This window comes from Pipistrellus hanaki, assembly GCF_964339955.1.
Source record: "Pipistrellus hanaki genome assembly, chromosome: 3".
Lineage (NCBI taxonomy): Eukaryota > Metazoa > Chordata > Mammalia > Chiroptera > Vespertilionidae > Pipistrellus > Pipistrellus hanaki.
In genome coordinates, this window is record NC_140505.1 from 37,237,073 (window position 1) to 37,253,745 (window position 16,673).

Consider the following 16,673-nt stretch of genomic DNA (forward strand, 5'->3'; position numbering starts at 1 on the left):
TAGGTTGTCCTTTCATTCTGTTGATGATTTTCTTTGCTTGTATAGAAAGGATGGGTTTTTAAGAAAATCCTCTAAAGTGAAAAAATTTTAAAGTAATTTTACATAAACAATAGCTCAGGCCTCAAGCCTTACTTGCTACATTTAGGTTGTTAATTAGATTATTTGTCCCAACAATAGGGCATGTCAGTAAAGAAAATGAAAACACAATAATTAACCCAGGAGAGAATTATTCCAATTGGGAATTATTTTCTATCTTTTTACCCCAAAGGCTCTAATTGTTCATTATAATCAAAATTTCTTGCCTATTTATACTCTGAAAGTTGATCACGGGAAGATAAAAGTATAATCCTGACCAGCACCAGGGAATGGCAGCCACATTATAAACCTGATGACTGGAGGGAAGACCTCAGTGTTGAGGTATTTCTAAATAATTGGTATAATCCTTAGAAACAGAAACAGTTTCAGTATAAATTAGTCCCCCAAATGATGAAACTCAGCCACTGTCCTTTTAACTTTTTAAGCTGTGATGTTTCTCTGCTGCCCCCTCAAGGTTCTCACACTTTTCTCCAAAGACATTTTAAATAACCGAAAATATCACCCCCAAATAAGCATAAAAACCATACACAAGGTGCTCATAATACAAATGTCTGGTAGCCTCAATTAGTAAAAAATGGTAATATTATCTTCCACTCATTTGTGGGGTGGCTATTACTCCTACTAGGGGCCCAATGCACAAATTTGTGCATCTTGAAAGAAACTGTGGGCTGCGAGGCTGCAGTAGGCACAGGGGCAGGTCTCGGCCCATCCTCCATGCCCCTCCCGGCTCCTCCCACCACACCCCTGGTCCCCTGTCTGCCAGCAGCCCTACTCCTGCCACCTCAGCTCCCACACGCTGATGGCCCCAGCCCCACTCACACCCGCTGATGGCGTGGAGCGAGTAGGGCCGGCGCTGTCAAGGGGTAAGAGTGGCGGCAGCTGCCCTGATCACCCCTCAGGAGCAGGGGGAGGTGGAGCTGCAGATGGCACTGAGTGATCAGGACTAACACCAGGCACTGGCACCAGGTGCGAGTACTGGGCAGAACTGTGGAACATGGGAGCAAAAAATGTTCAGTAATCACCAGAGGCTTGCCCCGATAACAGTGACTGGCACCCAGCCTTGGTTTGGCACCCCCGCTCACCTGCTCCACCATCCTGCTGTGGCCAACACCCATTGGTGGTCAGCGCACATCATAGCGACTGGTTATTCAATTGTTCAGTTGTTCATTGTTCTGCAGTTCGGTCTATTTACATATTAGCTTTTTATTATATAGGATTAGCAAAACTCAGGGATGATGAATCTTTAAAATGTATAATTGACATTTTACATACATTTTAAGGTAAAAGAGCAAAACCTTTTTTAGCTGTCTAATGCATAAATTAGTAACAATAATTTAATAAGACATTGCTGAGTGTCAACTTGCATGTCTTATAAGCTATTTGTAAACAGTATTGGAAGCAGGCTCGCTGTTGTTCCATAAGGCATAAGCTGTCTCTGGAACAGCTTGTTTCCCAGGCCTTTGCATTCCTGACCTCACTGAATTCTCAGAGCAACCCTGCAGAGTTGGCATTTCCCATTTCCCACCGAGGCAGAAAAACCACAGTGCCAAGTACATTTTCCAATGCACACTTAGTAAAGAATACATGTGCAGTTCAAATCCACATGGGTCTGACTTCAAATTCTATGCTTTTTCTAATGCATGCTTCTGTCTGTATGAAAAAAAAAAAATGCATTTATTCATTTTAATCCAGTCTTTTATTTTCCTCTAGCCCTTCCATTCAATTTAGCGAGCACCTGTTCCACGTAGGCCCTGACAAGTTGAAAACTAGTGTGGAAGGCAGCTCTAATCCATGCTTAGATGTTACTGCACAACAATGTGAATGTACTACTTCACACTACCAAACTGGGACCTTATGGTTAAGATGGTAAGTTTTTTAAAAAAATACTTTTTTATTGATTTCAGAGCAGAAGTGAGGGGGAAAAAGAGATAAAAATAGTGATGAGTGAGAATCATTGATCAGCTGCCTCCTGCATGAGTTCACAACCCGGGCATGTGTCCTTGACTCGAATTGAACCTGGGACCTCTCAATCCACAGGCCTACTCTCTATCCACTGAGCCAAACCGGCTAGGGCAATATGGTTAAGTTTTTTAAAAATTGATCTTAGAGATAGGATGGGAGTGGGGGATAGAAACAATGATGAGAAACATCAACATGGATTGGTCCCCAGGGCCTGGATGAGCTACCACAGTAACACCTATCACCCATGTACTCCCTCCCTCCTTCTCCACCCCCCCCCCCCCCCCCCCCCCCGCAACACCAGCACTCTGATTATTTCATTGAGCCGTCACCAGTACTCTCTACCACATACCAGTCAGAGGGGCCTTTGGAACATCCAAAAGTCACTTCTTAGAAATAATGTAATCCACTCTCAATAGCTCATATAAAGGCCAAAATAGGTGTTTGCAATGAAAACATATCCAGGTGTGAAGCAAACTCTCCTAGCATAATAAAGCAGAAGCAAAGAAAAGCCTTCGAATTGAGGCAAGTTTTCAAAACAGCAGAAAGCCTGTGGGTCCAGGGTTTCTTCAGATGGGGAGTTGGGGCTAAGGGATGGCGATTGGTATCAAATGCCAGAAGGGAACCGGCAGTGCTGGCCTTGGATGAGGTTTTGGAGATGCTCACTGCATTGACATTGGGCAGTTTAGGGGAGCACTTCACTTTGGGGCGAGGGGATCCCTGAAGGCCAGCACAGAGCCTCTGATTCAGTATCACTGGTGACAGACCTAGAGTTTCTTTTGCAGGAGGGAGCAAGTGATCCCTATTGTGAATCAGAAATTAGTGTTGTCAAATACCTCTGTTCCTCCTCAGAATATATGATTTCCTAGTTCATAGGTTGACTATCAACCACCAAGCCACACCAGCTTGTCTCCAACTTTTCTATCTAGAATTGTTAGTCTGCGATAGACTTACGCCCATTTACTCATCAGACCCTGTTTAGTGGTCCATCTTTTGAGTTTCCCATTAATATTTAAACTAGCTGCTAAGAGGTTCTTAACCACAAGCACTTTGCAAACACTACTCTATAAAACAATGTAGTCATCTTCAGATCATACTTCCATCTGAACTTAGGCAGACATGCCCTATTTCTACCACGTTTTACTAGTAAGTGTAGCAATAATTAAAAAAAAAACCCCAAAACAAAAAACCCCTGTTCCAGTTGATTGGCTTTTTAAACTCTATTCTATGTAAGAAAGCAGAAAGGGGTTGTCTTCACACATTCACACCAAGAATACAGGGTGTATAGACAGACAACAGTATGATTACCACAGGGCAAGGGAGTAGGGGGCGATAGATGAGGGTATGGGGGATATTAAAAAATTTAGCTTGGTGCCGAAACTGGTTTGGCTCAGTGGATAGAGCGTCCCAGGTTCGATTCCGATCAAGGGCATGTACATTGGTTACGGGCATATCCCCGGTGGGGGGTGTGCAGGAGACAACTGGTCGATGCATCTCTCATCGATGTTTCTAGCTCTCTATTCCTCTCCTTTCCTCTCTGTGAAAAATCAATAAAATATATATTTTTTAAAAATTTAGCTTGGGTAGTGAACACACAATACAGTATGATGTATTATATAGACTTGTACATCTGAAAGATATATTTTTATTAACTGTCACCCCAATAAATTCAAAATTGTTTTTAAAGATAAAATTTTATAGAACCCTACTATGCAAATTGACCAAACAACCACCGATTGCTATGATGCACACTGACTACCAAAGGGCAGATGCTCAATGTTCCATAGGGAGTACACTGCTCAGCCAGAAGCCGGGCTCACGGCTGGCCAGTGCATTGGTGGTGGCAGGAGCCTCTCCCATCTCCGTGGCAGTGCTAAGGACTACTCAGGGGATGTCTGCCTGGCGGTTAGGCCTGCTCCCCGAGGGAGCCCAGACTGCAAGAGGGTGCAGGCTGGGCTGAGGGATCACCCCAGTGCACAAATGTTGTGCACCAGGCCTCTACTATGGGGTATAAAGTAGTTCCCACTCACATTATAAATGTCAAATAGGTACATACTAAAAGCAATGACTATAATGGTGTGAAGTGATTAAACACATTATTCTGCCAGACACAGAAGCTTCTGGGCCAATGGTGTGCTGAAAACTGAAAATATATTTGAAAGGTATCTGCTACCAAGTGAACCATCTTAATATAATCTGCTGTATTTTCTATTCCATTTCAGATTTAGTTTTAATAAAGTAATGCAAATCATTTAAAGAAAAAAACCTTTTAATTCTGGTCTAAGCATAAAATGCATTTATATACCACGGTTAAATTTAGTACAAACTATAAAAATGTTAACACTGATGTTTCAACAGAAATCTATTAAGATCCTTTAGAAAAACTAAAGAAACAAGTCATTTACTGCTGTGAGGTTAATACATAAAGGAAAAAGCATTCACACATTTTATTGAATTTATCAGAAAATAATTTGTCATATTTCTCATAAAATTAAGTTTAAAAGTTGTGTGTGGCTCTATAGCAATTACAATTTGCAATAAAAACATAAGCCAAATCTTTTATCTAACTGGAACAATCCTAGTTTTTAAAAAAATCACTAATTGTGAAAAGAGTAGATGTAGCATAACTTAGCTTAAATTAAAGTGGAAGTTGGTAAAAACTAAATGTTTTCAAATTCGAATGGCACAGAGAAAATATAAGGGGAAAAATAAACATTCAGAGCCATAGTTGCTACTTTAAAAAAATATTAGATTATTCTTACAGTCAAAACAAATGAATCAAAGCCAGACCGTATGGAATTTTTACGCAAACTTCTTTGTATTTCAATGTTGTTTATTGAGGAGTGAACGAGAGACTACTGCCAGACATGCCAACCACACTTCACATTCAAGGGCTGAAAGCTGAAAAGCTTTCAGAACTGAGTCACCACATCAAGCCTTTTGGGAAAAAGAACCCATGACCTTAAACATGACATCTTTGTGCTTGTTTTTGTCTTCAGCTTTTCCCTCAATTTTTGGATTTACTAGTTTGCTGGGTAACCTTCTTTCTACCCTACAAAAGACTCACACTCAATTAATAGAATTAACACTATAGGTGTATAGCAAATTGTTTTAATATACATCTATGTTGAGTAACAGATCTTAAAGCTGATGATCTTAAATTTCCTTATGTCTAATGAGGAAGTGAATTTAATTTCCCTTTCACCTTCAGATGGGTGGGCTATACCATAGAAAAATATTCTTCAGTGCTACTGGAGGGCTTATGGGGACTTCTTCAGTGGTATGATAGCCATCTGAACACCATTCTGAAACCCAGTGCTTCTTTTCCTGCTGTTGTGGCTTTGCAGAAGAATGGCCTACACACAACTCTACTGCTCTCTTTTGCTCAAAAACAAAACAAAGAAACCTAAACAAAAGGGTAAACGTTTATTCGGAGTCAGTTTTCTGGTGGTGATCTTAAGGTCCTTCAAGCAGAATTCAGGAGCTCCTGTATGGCCGCCTGATGCTCAGGACTGAGGTGTGATATGCATTCAGTCCATAATCCTCCAGAAGTCTAGGGAAAAAAACATTTTCACAGATTTAGATCAAGTGCAATCAATGATCATTCAGAAATATTTTAATAATCACCCATCTGGTGGATGGCAATAATGACAATGTACTATCTTTACAAATAGATTAGTTAGATGAATATTATAAAAGCAAGAAATTGGATCATTTCTTTAAAGTTCATTGCACTCACAGTAAATTTTCTTCATTTTTGCACAGAGAAAGCTATGCTTAGGTAAGTTACTTAGTAAGTAACCAACACACACAAATTTAGGGAGTAAAAATAATTTAAAAATATAGTGTTTTAAGCACTGTAAATACCCCCCTCCCCACCCCCCATGATGTATTAGGAAATCTATACTAATAAAAGGGTAATAGGATAATTAGACCCAGTCGACCGGACATTTTCTGGTCATCTGGTCCTCCTTTTGGACAAAGCCACGGTGGCAGGGGCCAAGGCAGAGGTGGTTAGGGGCAATCAGGCTGGCAGGAGAGGGCAATTAGAGGTGATCAAACCAGCAGGCAGAAGTGGTTAGGAGCCAGTGTTCTCAGATTGTCAGAGGGTTGTCCGTCTGTCAGAGGGCAGTCAGACATTCCCTGAGGGGTCCCGGATCAGACAGGGTGCAGGTGGGGCTGAAGGACCCTCCTACTATGCATGGATTTCATGCACTGGGCCTCTAGTTTATATAGAATGAGTAAGTGTTAAGCACCAACTGAAAGGTTCAAAATGTTTCAAGTGTAAGACATGTTTTAGTTGTAATATATAATGAAAACATATACATACATACACACACATACACACACACACACACACACATATGTATAATCTATCTGAGGCTTGGAGTCAGAAGGATAGAAAAATAAAATTTCCTTAGTTCATTAGATTATTTGCTTCTTGTAATAGAGAACATGAACCCCTACCCCAAAAACCCCTTCCCCAATTTAATCAAATCAGCTTACCTGTACTTGGCGAACTACATTAGCCAGACGTTTGGCACAAGGATCTTCATGTTTAATTGCCTCATGCATTTCTCCTTCTGCAATTATACTGAATATTTTGGGCAGATTGGTATTGTTTGGGCCAAGAACGATTGGATGATTACTGACAAAAGAGAAGAAAATCATTATAAATAAAAATTACAAGGAGAAACCACTCAAGCACTCATATTTGAGTGTAACTTCCCTCCAATGAATTTAGCTGTTTTTTTACAGAATGATTATGCATTCACTAAAATCAACTACCTTTTACAATTCAGTAGGAGAAAAGCCAGCTAATTTTACTTATTAGCTCTTCAGTTTCTTTCCATGTAAATTAAAAATACAGGCTTATCTCTTAGGGCTGTTTTAAGGGCCAAAAATAGATTGCTCTAAGTACTTTAAAAATGTGACATTCAAAAAAAAACAACCACCCAAAAAACAAGATATTAACAAGAATAACAGCTCTTTTTTCCCCTTAAATTAATTCATTTTTATTAATTTTAGAGAGAGGGGAAAGGAGATTGTGAAAGAGAAACCAATGCATTCATTGGTTGATTACTGTATGTGCCCTGACCAGTGATCACAGTCACACCATGGTATATCAGAATAATGCTCCAGCCAATCAAGCTACCCAGCCGGGGCTGGGAAGTGCATGTTCTTTTTTTTGGTTAATCCTCACCCAAGGGTATTTTTCCCATTGATACTCAGAGAGAGAGTGAAAGGGAGGGGGAGAGACACAAGAGAAAGAAACATGTGAGAGACACACATCGATTGGGTGCCTCTAGAGATTGAGCCCAGAAACTGAGGTACACACCCTTGACTGGAATCAAACCTGATACCCTTAGGTCTGCAGGCTGGCACTCACTCTATCCACAGAGCCAAATCAGCCAGGGCAAGAATAACAGCTCTTTTACACAAACTTCGTTTACGTACTACAAAATGGTTTCTAAACTAAATTTAAAGTTCAAATGCTAGATAGGCTTTTTGAGAATAAGCCAGAATATAAATTGCAGGCAGATTTACTACAAAGAAATACAATGGTGAACTGAACTAGAATTCTTAAGTAGTCATTTCCAAAGGAAAATGATCAAATAGCATGGTGGAGAACTGGTCACTTTAGAGGCAGACGTAGGCAGGAGTGTGTGGTCTCCAGGAGGGCTGTTACAGCAATAATCAATAGTGACAAGAGCCCAGATCTGACTAATATTTCAGGAGAACTTGGACTAGAAAACAGACCACCAAAGAACACGCCTTTGATTTAATAGCTTCTGTAGCCTCCAGGTTGTTGTAACTCCTATATTTACTCATAGGCACAAATAATATTAATAATGCCAAGACCCAGGGCCAGATCTTATTGCCAGTCTGGTATATTTGCCCATATCACGGAATCTTGAATCCAAACAAAAACACCTGAATTTCAAAATAATGGCATTAACAATGTAACAACTTTAATCTACTAATAAATTATATTACCTCAATTATACTGCAATAAAAAGGAAATTTTTAAGAAAACCTAAAGCCAAGTAAATAGATACATAAGGTGGGAGAAAACTTTAGAAGGAAACCATAAAACATCAACATTCTATAATGCCTCATCTGTTGAAATTAATTCCATAAATAATAACCCAAATCAGATTATGAGGCCATCTTAACTGTAATATACTTTGTTAATATTCTATATATTTAAAAGGCTAAGTGATCGTCAACTGTCCAGTAGGTATGATGCGCACTGACCACCAGGGGGCAGGCACTCAATGAAGAAGCTGCGGAGCTGTGGCGACTTGGCAGTGGTGGTTCTTGGGTGATGCACTCTGGAATCAGAGAGGAGGAGGGAGCCCGATTCTGGGAAGCATCATCTGAGAAAGGGCCTCTTGTAATCCAGGACCCTTTGGGGATGTTGGAGAGCTGGTTTCAGCCCGATTCCCACATGCCAAGCCAAGGGACCCCACCTGCCAGAGGGACCCTGCTCACTCTGGAAACGTCCTTAGAGCCACGTTGCCATCCCAGCTGTGGCCGGCTGGGGAGGGACCATGGGAGGTTGGCTCCAGGGTATGTCCGGTCCAGTCTTGCCCCGTCGGCCACCTTCTAATTAATTTCCTTTCAATGTGCATAAATCATGGACCAGAGCACTAGTGATTTTGAAAGCAAGTGTTATTACAAACTTACAGACCTGAGGGCTGTGCACAAGAAGCACTGTTTTATGTGAAGGGGAAAGAAATGAGGTCTGTCTCTTTTCTTACCTTTCAATCAGATCGCACAGATAACTGAAAGTCTGAACAGCTTCTTCTTTATCTTCATGTAGTGGAAGCCAAGATAACCAGTGCGGCAGGACTTCTTCAACGTTCACACAGTCAGGTTTGAACTTCATAATTTTCCCTACTGCTGAAATGCAGTTCTCTGTAGCATTGACATTTTCTTTGGTCTTGGAATCAACAGATTGAATAACTCTTACCAGCAGTGGAAGTGCTTCTAAAATAAGCATTTGAAAAAGGCCAGTTAAAACCTCACATTTTCTTGCAAATGAACATAAATATTTCTTTTATCTTTGGTCCAGTTATTGGTTATAAAGAAGAAATGTTCAAATGTAAGTAATGTTTTGTTATCTTGCTTACTACAGACATAGTAATGAAAGGGGGATCGCCCCGACAGAATCAGGAACATTAGCATTCTGTTAACTTAAGAGACCCCGAGAAGTTAGCAGTCACCCCAGGTTTACTACTCTCCTGGTCAACTTAGGGTTCTTAAGTTTTTAAAAGCTGCCCAGCTGTATTCATGTTAAACACACAGGGACCTCCAGTATGTTTAAAAAGTCCTAAAAGTGATGTCAGAGGAATGGCAGTGTGAAAGGTTCTCTTGCCCCCCTGCCCCCGAACTTGAGCAAGTTGATCAACTATAACTCAATAAAGGATTCTCTGCTCAATACAGAGGCATGCCTGAGACCTGTGCATGGAAACATCCAATGGTGGGCAAATGAGAATGGGGAGGTGAGAAGGAAAAAAGCTCATCCTGGAAATGGAGGAAGATGGTGGTAGCAGGCACTTCCTTTGGTTGGGAGGAATAGAATCTCAGCAGGCACTCCATGAGCAGTGAGAACAGCAGCTGAGCCAGCTGAGACTGCAGCAAGGACACAGTACAGCGGTTTTGCTGCTGCTGTCTGCTGTCGAGCAATAGGCATTTCAGACAAAGGAACGGATCCACAGAACCCTGCCGTACCCCTTGGACTCTCAAAACTTGCTTCCCAGCGCCCATGGTCTTGGGTGGAGCATATTATCTGCAAACAGAGAGCTATTGCAGCAGAATCACTGGCTCCCTTTTCCTTCTGTAAGCAGGTCTGGAATCAACATTACCAAGAGGCAAAAAACAAAAACAAAAAATAACCACACCCCCAAGCAGCAGGGTTGTACAACAGCTGTGGAGGTCAGCTGTAAGATTTCACAGAGGTAAAAATCTGTGATTCAGCACCACCTACTAGAAAATAGTAGAAGACCTCTTGCGAGAAAGCCAATAATACATAGATGCCTAGAAAGAAGAGACCAGCAAATACAATGAATAACCATGGTAGTGAGTAAGCTCAGAAATAAAATAAAAATCCCCAGAAAGAAAACTGGAACACATGGAAATGTGTGATAAAACACAAGAAAATACTGACAGGCAATTCAATGCAATCAGAAAACAAATTAGTTAACATTACATACTTTATTAAAGAGACTGAAACTTAAAAAAAAACCAAACCCTGGAAATGAGCATTCCATTATGGAGATTAGGAGTAAACTACTGAGCATAGGAAACAGAGCAGACCAGATGGAGAGAAAAATTAGTGATGTCGAATTAGGAATCTAGAAATGATGCAGAAGGAAGAAAAGAGACCTGAACATAAGAAGGAAAAGGAGAAAGGGAGAAAGAAAAAAAGAGAGAAGGGAAGAGAGAAAGAAAGTGAACGAGAAAGAAAGGAAGGACGGAAGGATAGAAGGAAGGAAGGGAACAAGCCTGGCTGCTGTGGCTCAGTGATTGTCAACCTAAAAATCAAAATATCATGGTTTGATTCCCAATCAGGGCACATGCCCAGGTTGTGGGTTCAATTCCCAGTGTGGGGTATGCAGCAGGCAGCTGCTCAATGATTCTATCTCATCAATTGATTTTTCTATCTTCCTTTCCCTCTCTAAAATAAAAAAAAAAAAATTTTTAAAAAAAGGGCCAAAACCTTTTAGCTCAGTGGATAAGAGAGTTGGCCTGTGGACTGAAAGGTCCTAGGTTCGATTCCTGTCAAGGGGCATGTACCTTGGTTGTGGGCACATCCCCAGAAGGATTAATGTTTCTTTCTCATCGATGTTTCTAACTCTCTATCCCTCTCCCCTCCTTTCTGCAAAAAAAAAAAAAAAAAATCAATAAAATATATTTAAAAAAAAAAAAAAAAGGAAGAGCACTACAAAAACTGACTCCTTCAGAAAAAGCAATTCTATATAGTAAAACTTTAATATGCTAAGTGTCTGGTCATCCATTAAACCAATCAAAGTGTAATATGCTGATATGCTAAGACTGCTCCACTGCTCACTACGACATGCACTGACCACCAGGGAGCAGGCGCTCTGACTAGTAGATTAACTTGCTGCTGGGATCTGGCCGATCAGGACTGAGTGAGATGGGCTGGACACACTCTGGAGCCCTTCCGTGTCCTCCCCTGGCCCCGATTGTGCACCAGTGAGTCCCTCGGCCTGGCCTGGGCCCTCTCACAATCCGGGCTGAGGGATGCCCCCCGCTAGTGCAGGAATTTTGTGTACCGAGCCTCCAGTATATAAGAATAATAGGCATATCAGAAGAAGAAAGGGAGAAAGGATCAAAGAGCCTATTCAAACAAATCGTGGATGAGAACTTCCCAAATTTATGGAAAGAACTAGATCCTTAAATCCAAGAAACAAACACAACTCCTAGTTACCTCAATCCAAAGAGGTTCTCAACAAGGCATATCGTATTAAAACTATCCAAAAATTAATAACGAAGAAAAAATTCTCAAAGCAGCAAGTGAAAAGAAGTCACCTATAAAGGAAACTCATCAGGGTATCATCAGACTTCTCAGCAGAAACTCTACAAGCCAGAAGAGAGTAGAACCAAATATTCAAATGACTGAAAGAGAAAATACCAGCCAAGATTAACATATTACAACTAGAGGCCCAGTGCATGAAAATTCATGCACTCAGGAGGTCCCTCAGCCTGGTCTGCAAACTCTTGCAGTCTGGAACCCCTCAGGTGAGGGGTTAGGCACACTGCCTGGGGGAATGAGCCTAAACTGCAGTCAGACAGCTCTCTGGCAGCTCCGGAGCCCTCAGGGGAGCAGGGCTAAGCTGTAGTCAGACATCCTTAGCGCTGCTGAGGAGGCGAGACAGGATCCCGCGACTACTGCTGTGCTTGCAGCTGTCAGCCAGCTTGTGGCTTTTGGCTGAGCGAAGCTCCCCTTTTGGGAGTGCACTGACCACCAGGGACTGCTCCTGCATTGAGTGTCTGCCCCCTGGTGGCCAGTGAACATCATAGTGACCTGTCATTCTGCTGTTAGGGTCAATTTGCATATTACCCTTTTATTATATAGGATAATATATCCAGTAGAGTTATCTTTTAAATATGAAGGAGAAATAAAGACTTTTCCAGACATACATATGCTGAGGGAATTTATCACCAGAAAACTTCCATTGCAGGAAATACTCAAGGGGGTTATTCCACCTGAAACAAAGAGCATAAGGTCACAACACTATGTGTGAGTAAAGATCAACTTACAGCATAAACAGGGATAATTTATGACAACAAAAACATAAAAGGGGAGGGGAAAAAGGCCTGAACTGGCAAAGGAGGATGGAGATCAGATGCATATATACTGTTGTGTATATGCAACTTTTTCATAAACCTAATGGTAACCACACACAACCTCCAAAACAGACACATGGCTTAAAAAAAAGGAAACAGAGAAAAGTATAAAATACCTCCAAACAAAAACAACAGACAGAAACACAAAGGAAAAGAACACACGGAGTCACAGAGCTACCAGAAAACAAAGAATAAAATGGGTATAGGAAATCCTCATACATCAAAATTACCCTAAATGTAGAGGGACTGACTTCACTAATAAAAAGGCAGAGAGTAGCAGATTGGATAAAAAGAAAAATACCCAACCACATGCTGCATTCAAAAGACATATCTAAGCTGCAAAGGCAAAAATAAACTCAAAGGGTGAAACCTAGCCAGTGTGGCTCAATGGATTGAGTGTTGTCCCATGCAATAAGAGGCCCTGGTTTGACTGCCAGTCAGGGCACATGCCCCAGTTGCAGGCTTGATCCCCAGTAGGCGGTGTGCAGATGGCAGCTGATTGCTGTTTCTCCCATCTCACCAATGTTTCTATCTCTCTCTCCAAAATCAATAAAACATAAGAGTTAAAAAAAAAAAAAAAAAAAAAAAAAAAAAAAAAAAAAGATTCTTAAAGCAAATAACATCCACAGAAAAACAGGTGCAGCCCTAGCCAGTTTGTCTCAGTGGATAGAGCATCGGTCATCAGACCGAAGGGTCCAGGGTTTGATTCTGGTAAAGGGCACGTACCATGTTTGCAGGCTTGATCCCTGGCACTGGTAGGGGCACATGTGAAGTCAACCAATCAATGTGTTTCTCTCACACTGATGTTTCTATCTCCCCCTCCCTTCCATTCTCTCTAAAAATAAGTGAAACAATATTCTCAGGTGAGGTTAACAACAACAACAACAACAACAAAAGAAGAGGTGTAGCCATACTTATATCTAACAAAATAGGTTTCAAGGTAATAAGAGACAATAATGGACATTTTATAATGATAAAGGAGACACTACATCAAGAAGACTTAACTCTTCTTGAAAAATATCAGGAAGCACTGAAATACATAAAGCAGCTACTAACAGAAAAAAAGGGAGAAAGATCAAAACACAATCATAGTTGGGGACCTTAATACTCTACCGACAGTGCCACATAGGTCATCCAAACAGAAAATCAATAAAGAAATACTGGCCTTTAAATGATACACTAGACCAAATGGATATATTTGATATTTACAGACCACTTCATCCCAGAACACCAGATTATACCATTCTTCTCCAGTGCACAAGGAACAGTCTCAAGGATAGACCATATGATGGGTCATAAAACTAGCCTCAACAAATTCAAGAAAATTGAAATTATACCAAGTATATTTTTTACCACAATGCCTTGAAATTAGAAATCAACTACAAAATGGAAGTAAAGAAACCCACAAATACGTGGAGATTAAACAACATACTACTACAAAATGACTGGGTCAAAGAAATAAAAGATGAGATCAAAAGATAGAGACAAATGAGAATTTCTATCTGATATAACAAAACTTCTGGGATGCAGTGAAAGCAGTAATAAGGGACAAGTTTATATCATTACCAGAGGCCCGGTGAACAAAATTGGTGCACGGGTAGGGTCCCTAGGCTTGGCCAGTGTTCAGGCCCGATGTGTGGAGCAACTGGCAGGGTAATTAGAGGCCCCCGCTGGCACCTGCCTCGGCCTGCCTGGCACCGCGCACTTGCTGGTCCTGCCTCCCGCCAGTCGCCTCCCTTTGTGGGGCGATCAGGGGGTCCCTGCTGGCACCCGCGTTGGCTGGCCTGTGGCCTGTGGGGTGGAGGCAGCTCCTGCGTTGAATGTCTGTTCTGTGGTGGTCAGTGCGTGTCGTAGCGATCAGTGGGTTCTGCCACTCAGCTGATTTGCATATTAGGTTTTTATTATAGAGGATGGGCCTACCTCAAGAAACAACAGAAATCTGAAATAACATTAGGAACATTACAAGGATGCCCATTCTTATTCAACATAGTACTAGCCAGAGTAATAAAGGCAAGAGAAAGAAATAAAAGGCATCCTAACAGGGAAGGAACTGTCACTTTTTAGAGATGACATGATTCTATATTTAGAAAACCTTAAAGACTATACCAAAAAGCTATTTGAAATAATAAACAAATACAGTCAAAGATCTGATTATAAAATCTAAAACAGTAAGTCACACAGAAGAAAACATAGGTACTAAACTTATGGACTTTGGCTGTGAGAACATTTTATAAATATAAAATCAATGTGCAAAAATCCATCGCCTTCCACAATACTAACAATGAGACCTCAGAAAAGTTAATAGGAAAAAAAAATTCCTTTTGCAATTGTGACCAAAAGAATAAAATACCTAGGAATAAACTTAACAAAGAATGTGGAAGACCTAGTTACTGAAAATTACAAAGCATTATTAAGAGAGATTTAAAAAGACACAACAAAATGGAACAGTATTCTATGTTCATGGATTGGAAGAATAAAAAAAATTAAAATGCCCAGACATTACTGGACTTCAAATTACACTACAGAGCTATGATAATCAAAACAGCATGATACTGGCAGAAAAACAGACACACAGGTCAATGTAAATGGGCAGATAACTTTTGAAAAAGCAGCCAGAAATACACAATGGAGAAAAGAAAGCCTCTTCAATAAATGGTGCTGGGAAAATTGAAAAGCCACAAGCAAAAGACTGAAATTAGATTAGTTTGTTACCATGTATAAACATTAATTAAAAATTGATCAAAGATCTGATTATAAAATCTAAAACAGTAAGTCACACAGAAGAAAACATCGGTACTAAACTTATGGACTTTGTCTGTGAGAACATTTATAAATTTGACCAAAGGCAAGGGAAGTAAAGACAGAAGTAAATGAATGAGACTATATTAAACTAATTCTGCATAGCAGAAGAAACAGACAACAAAATAAAGAGGAAGCAGACCAAACGGGATATGATATTTTCAAACAATAGCTCTGAAAAAGATTTAATATCCAAAATATATATAGAACTCATAAAACTCAATACCAAACAACCCAATTAAGAAATGGGCAGAGGACTCAGACACTGCCCCCCAAAAAGACATATATCAATAAATGGCCCACAGATAATATGAAAAGATGTTTAACTAACTTCACTAGCAATTAGGAAAATGCAAATCAAAACTACAATGAGATTACTGCTACCCCACACCCGTTAGAATGGCTAATATCAATAAGACAAGTAATAATAAGTGTTAGTGAGGTTGTAGAGAAAAGGGAACCCTCATTCACTGCTGTTGGGAATATAGACAGGTACAGTCACTATAGAAAACAGTCTGAGGATTCCTGGAAATATTAAGAATAGAATTACATATGACCCAGCAATCACTCTCCTGGGCATATACCTGAAAAGCTTGAAACATATATTTGTGAAGATATATGCACCCCTTTGTTCATTGCAGCTTTATGCATGGTGGCTAAGATATGGAGCCACCAATGTGTCCTGTGACAGAGGATTGTATGAAGATGTACATTTATAGATATAAAAGCCAAGTGGTTGGAACCACCAGTCACTATGATGTACACTGCGGTGCCTGGCCCAATCAGTGGCCCACCCAACCTCCTGTGGTTTCTCCCCTAGGCCGGCCACGCCCAGCCCATGTCCCACCCCCCCGACTGCTGGCCTGGCCCCGATGGCCCCCAACAGGGTGGGCAAGCCAAACCCCACCCATGCATGAATTCATGCACTGGGCCTCTAGTCCTATATAATAAATCGACCGAACAGTGGAACGACTGGTCGCTGTGACACACACTGACCACCAAGGGGCAGATACTCAACGAAGGAGCTACCCCCTGGTGGTTAGTGTGCTCCCACAGGGGAGTGCTGCCTCAGTCATAAGCCAGGCTCATGGCTGTTGAATGCAGAGGCGGTGGTGGGAGCCTCTCCCGCCTACGTAGCAGCACTAGGGATGTCTGACTGCGCCTTAGGCCCACAGGCCTAAATCATCAGTCTCATCAGTCCAACATCCCCCAAGGGCCCCTGGGCTGCTAAAGGGCACAGGCCAGGCTGAGGGGACTCCCATTGTCATGCACCGGGCCTCTAGTATATACATAATGGAATACTACTAGACTATAAGGAAAGATGAAACACTTGCCATTTGTGACAACATGGATGGACTTAAAGAATATTATGCTCAACTAAATAAGAGAGTCAGAAAAAGCTTCACTCAAATGTGGGATATAAAACTGAAATGCATAGACAA

At 41.0% G+C, this 16,673-nt stretch overlaps 1 protein-coding gene across 1 annotated transcript in view; it reads right to left on the reverse strand.

The window, feature by feature from the left end:
• Nucleotides 1-4,851: 4,851 nt before the first annotated feature.
• IPO5 (importin 5) overlaps nt 4,852-16,673 on the reverse strand; it is a 57,988-nt gene continuing 46,166 nt past the window's right edge. The window contains exons 24-26 of the mRNA XM_084880261.1: nt 8,820-9,048; nt 6,562-6,703; nt 4,852-5,608 (exon numbers count right to left, since the gene is read on the reverse strand). Coding sequence (XP_084736387.1) covers nt 5,522-5,608; nt 6,562-6,703; nt 8,820-9,048 — 458 coding nt within the window. The 3' untranslated portion in view covers nt 4,852-5,521. The remainder of the gene's footprint in view (nt 5,609-6,561; nt 6,704-8,819; nt 9,049-16,673) is intronic.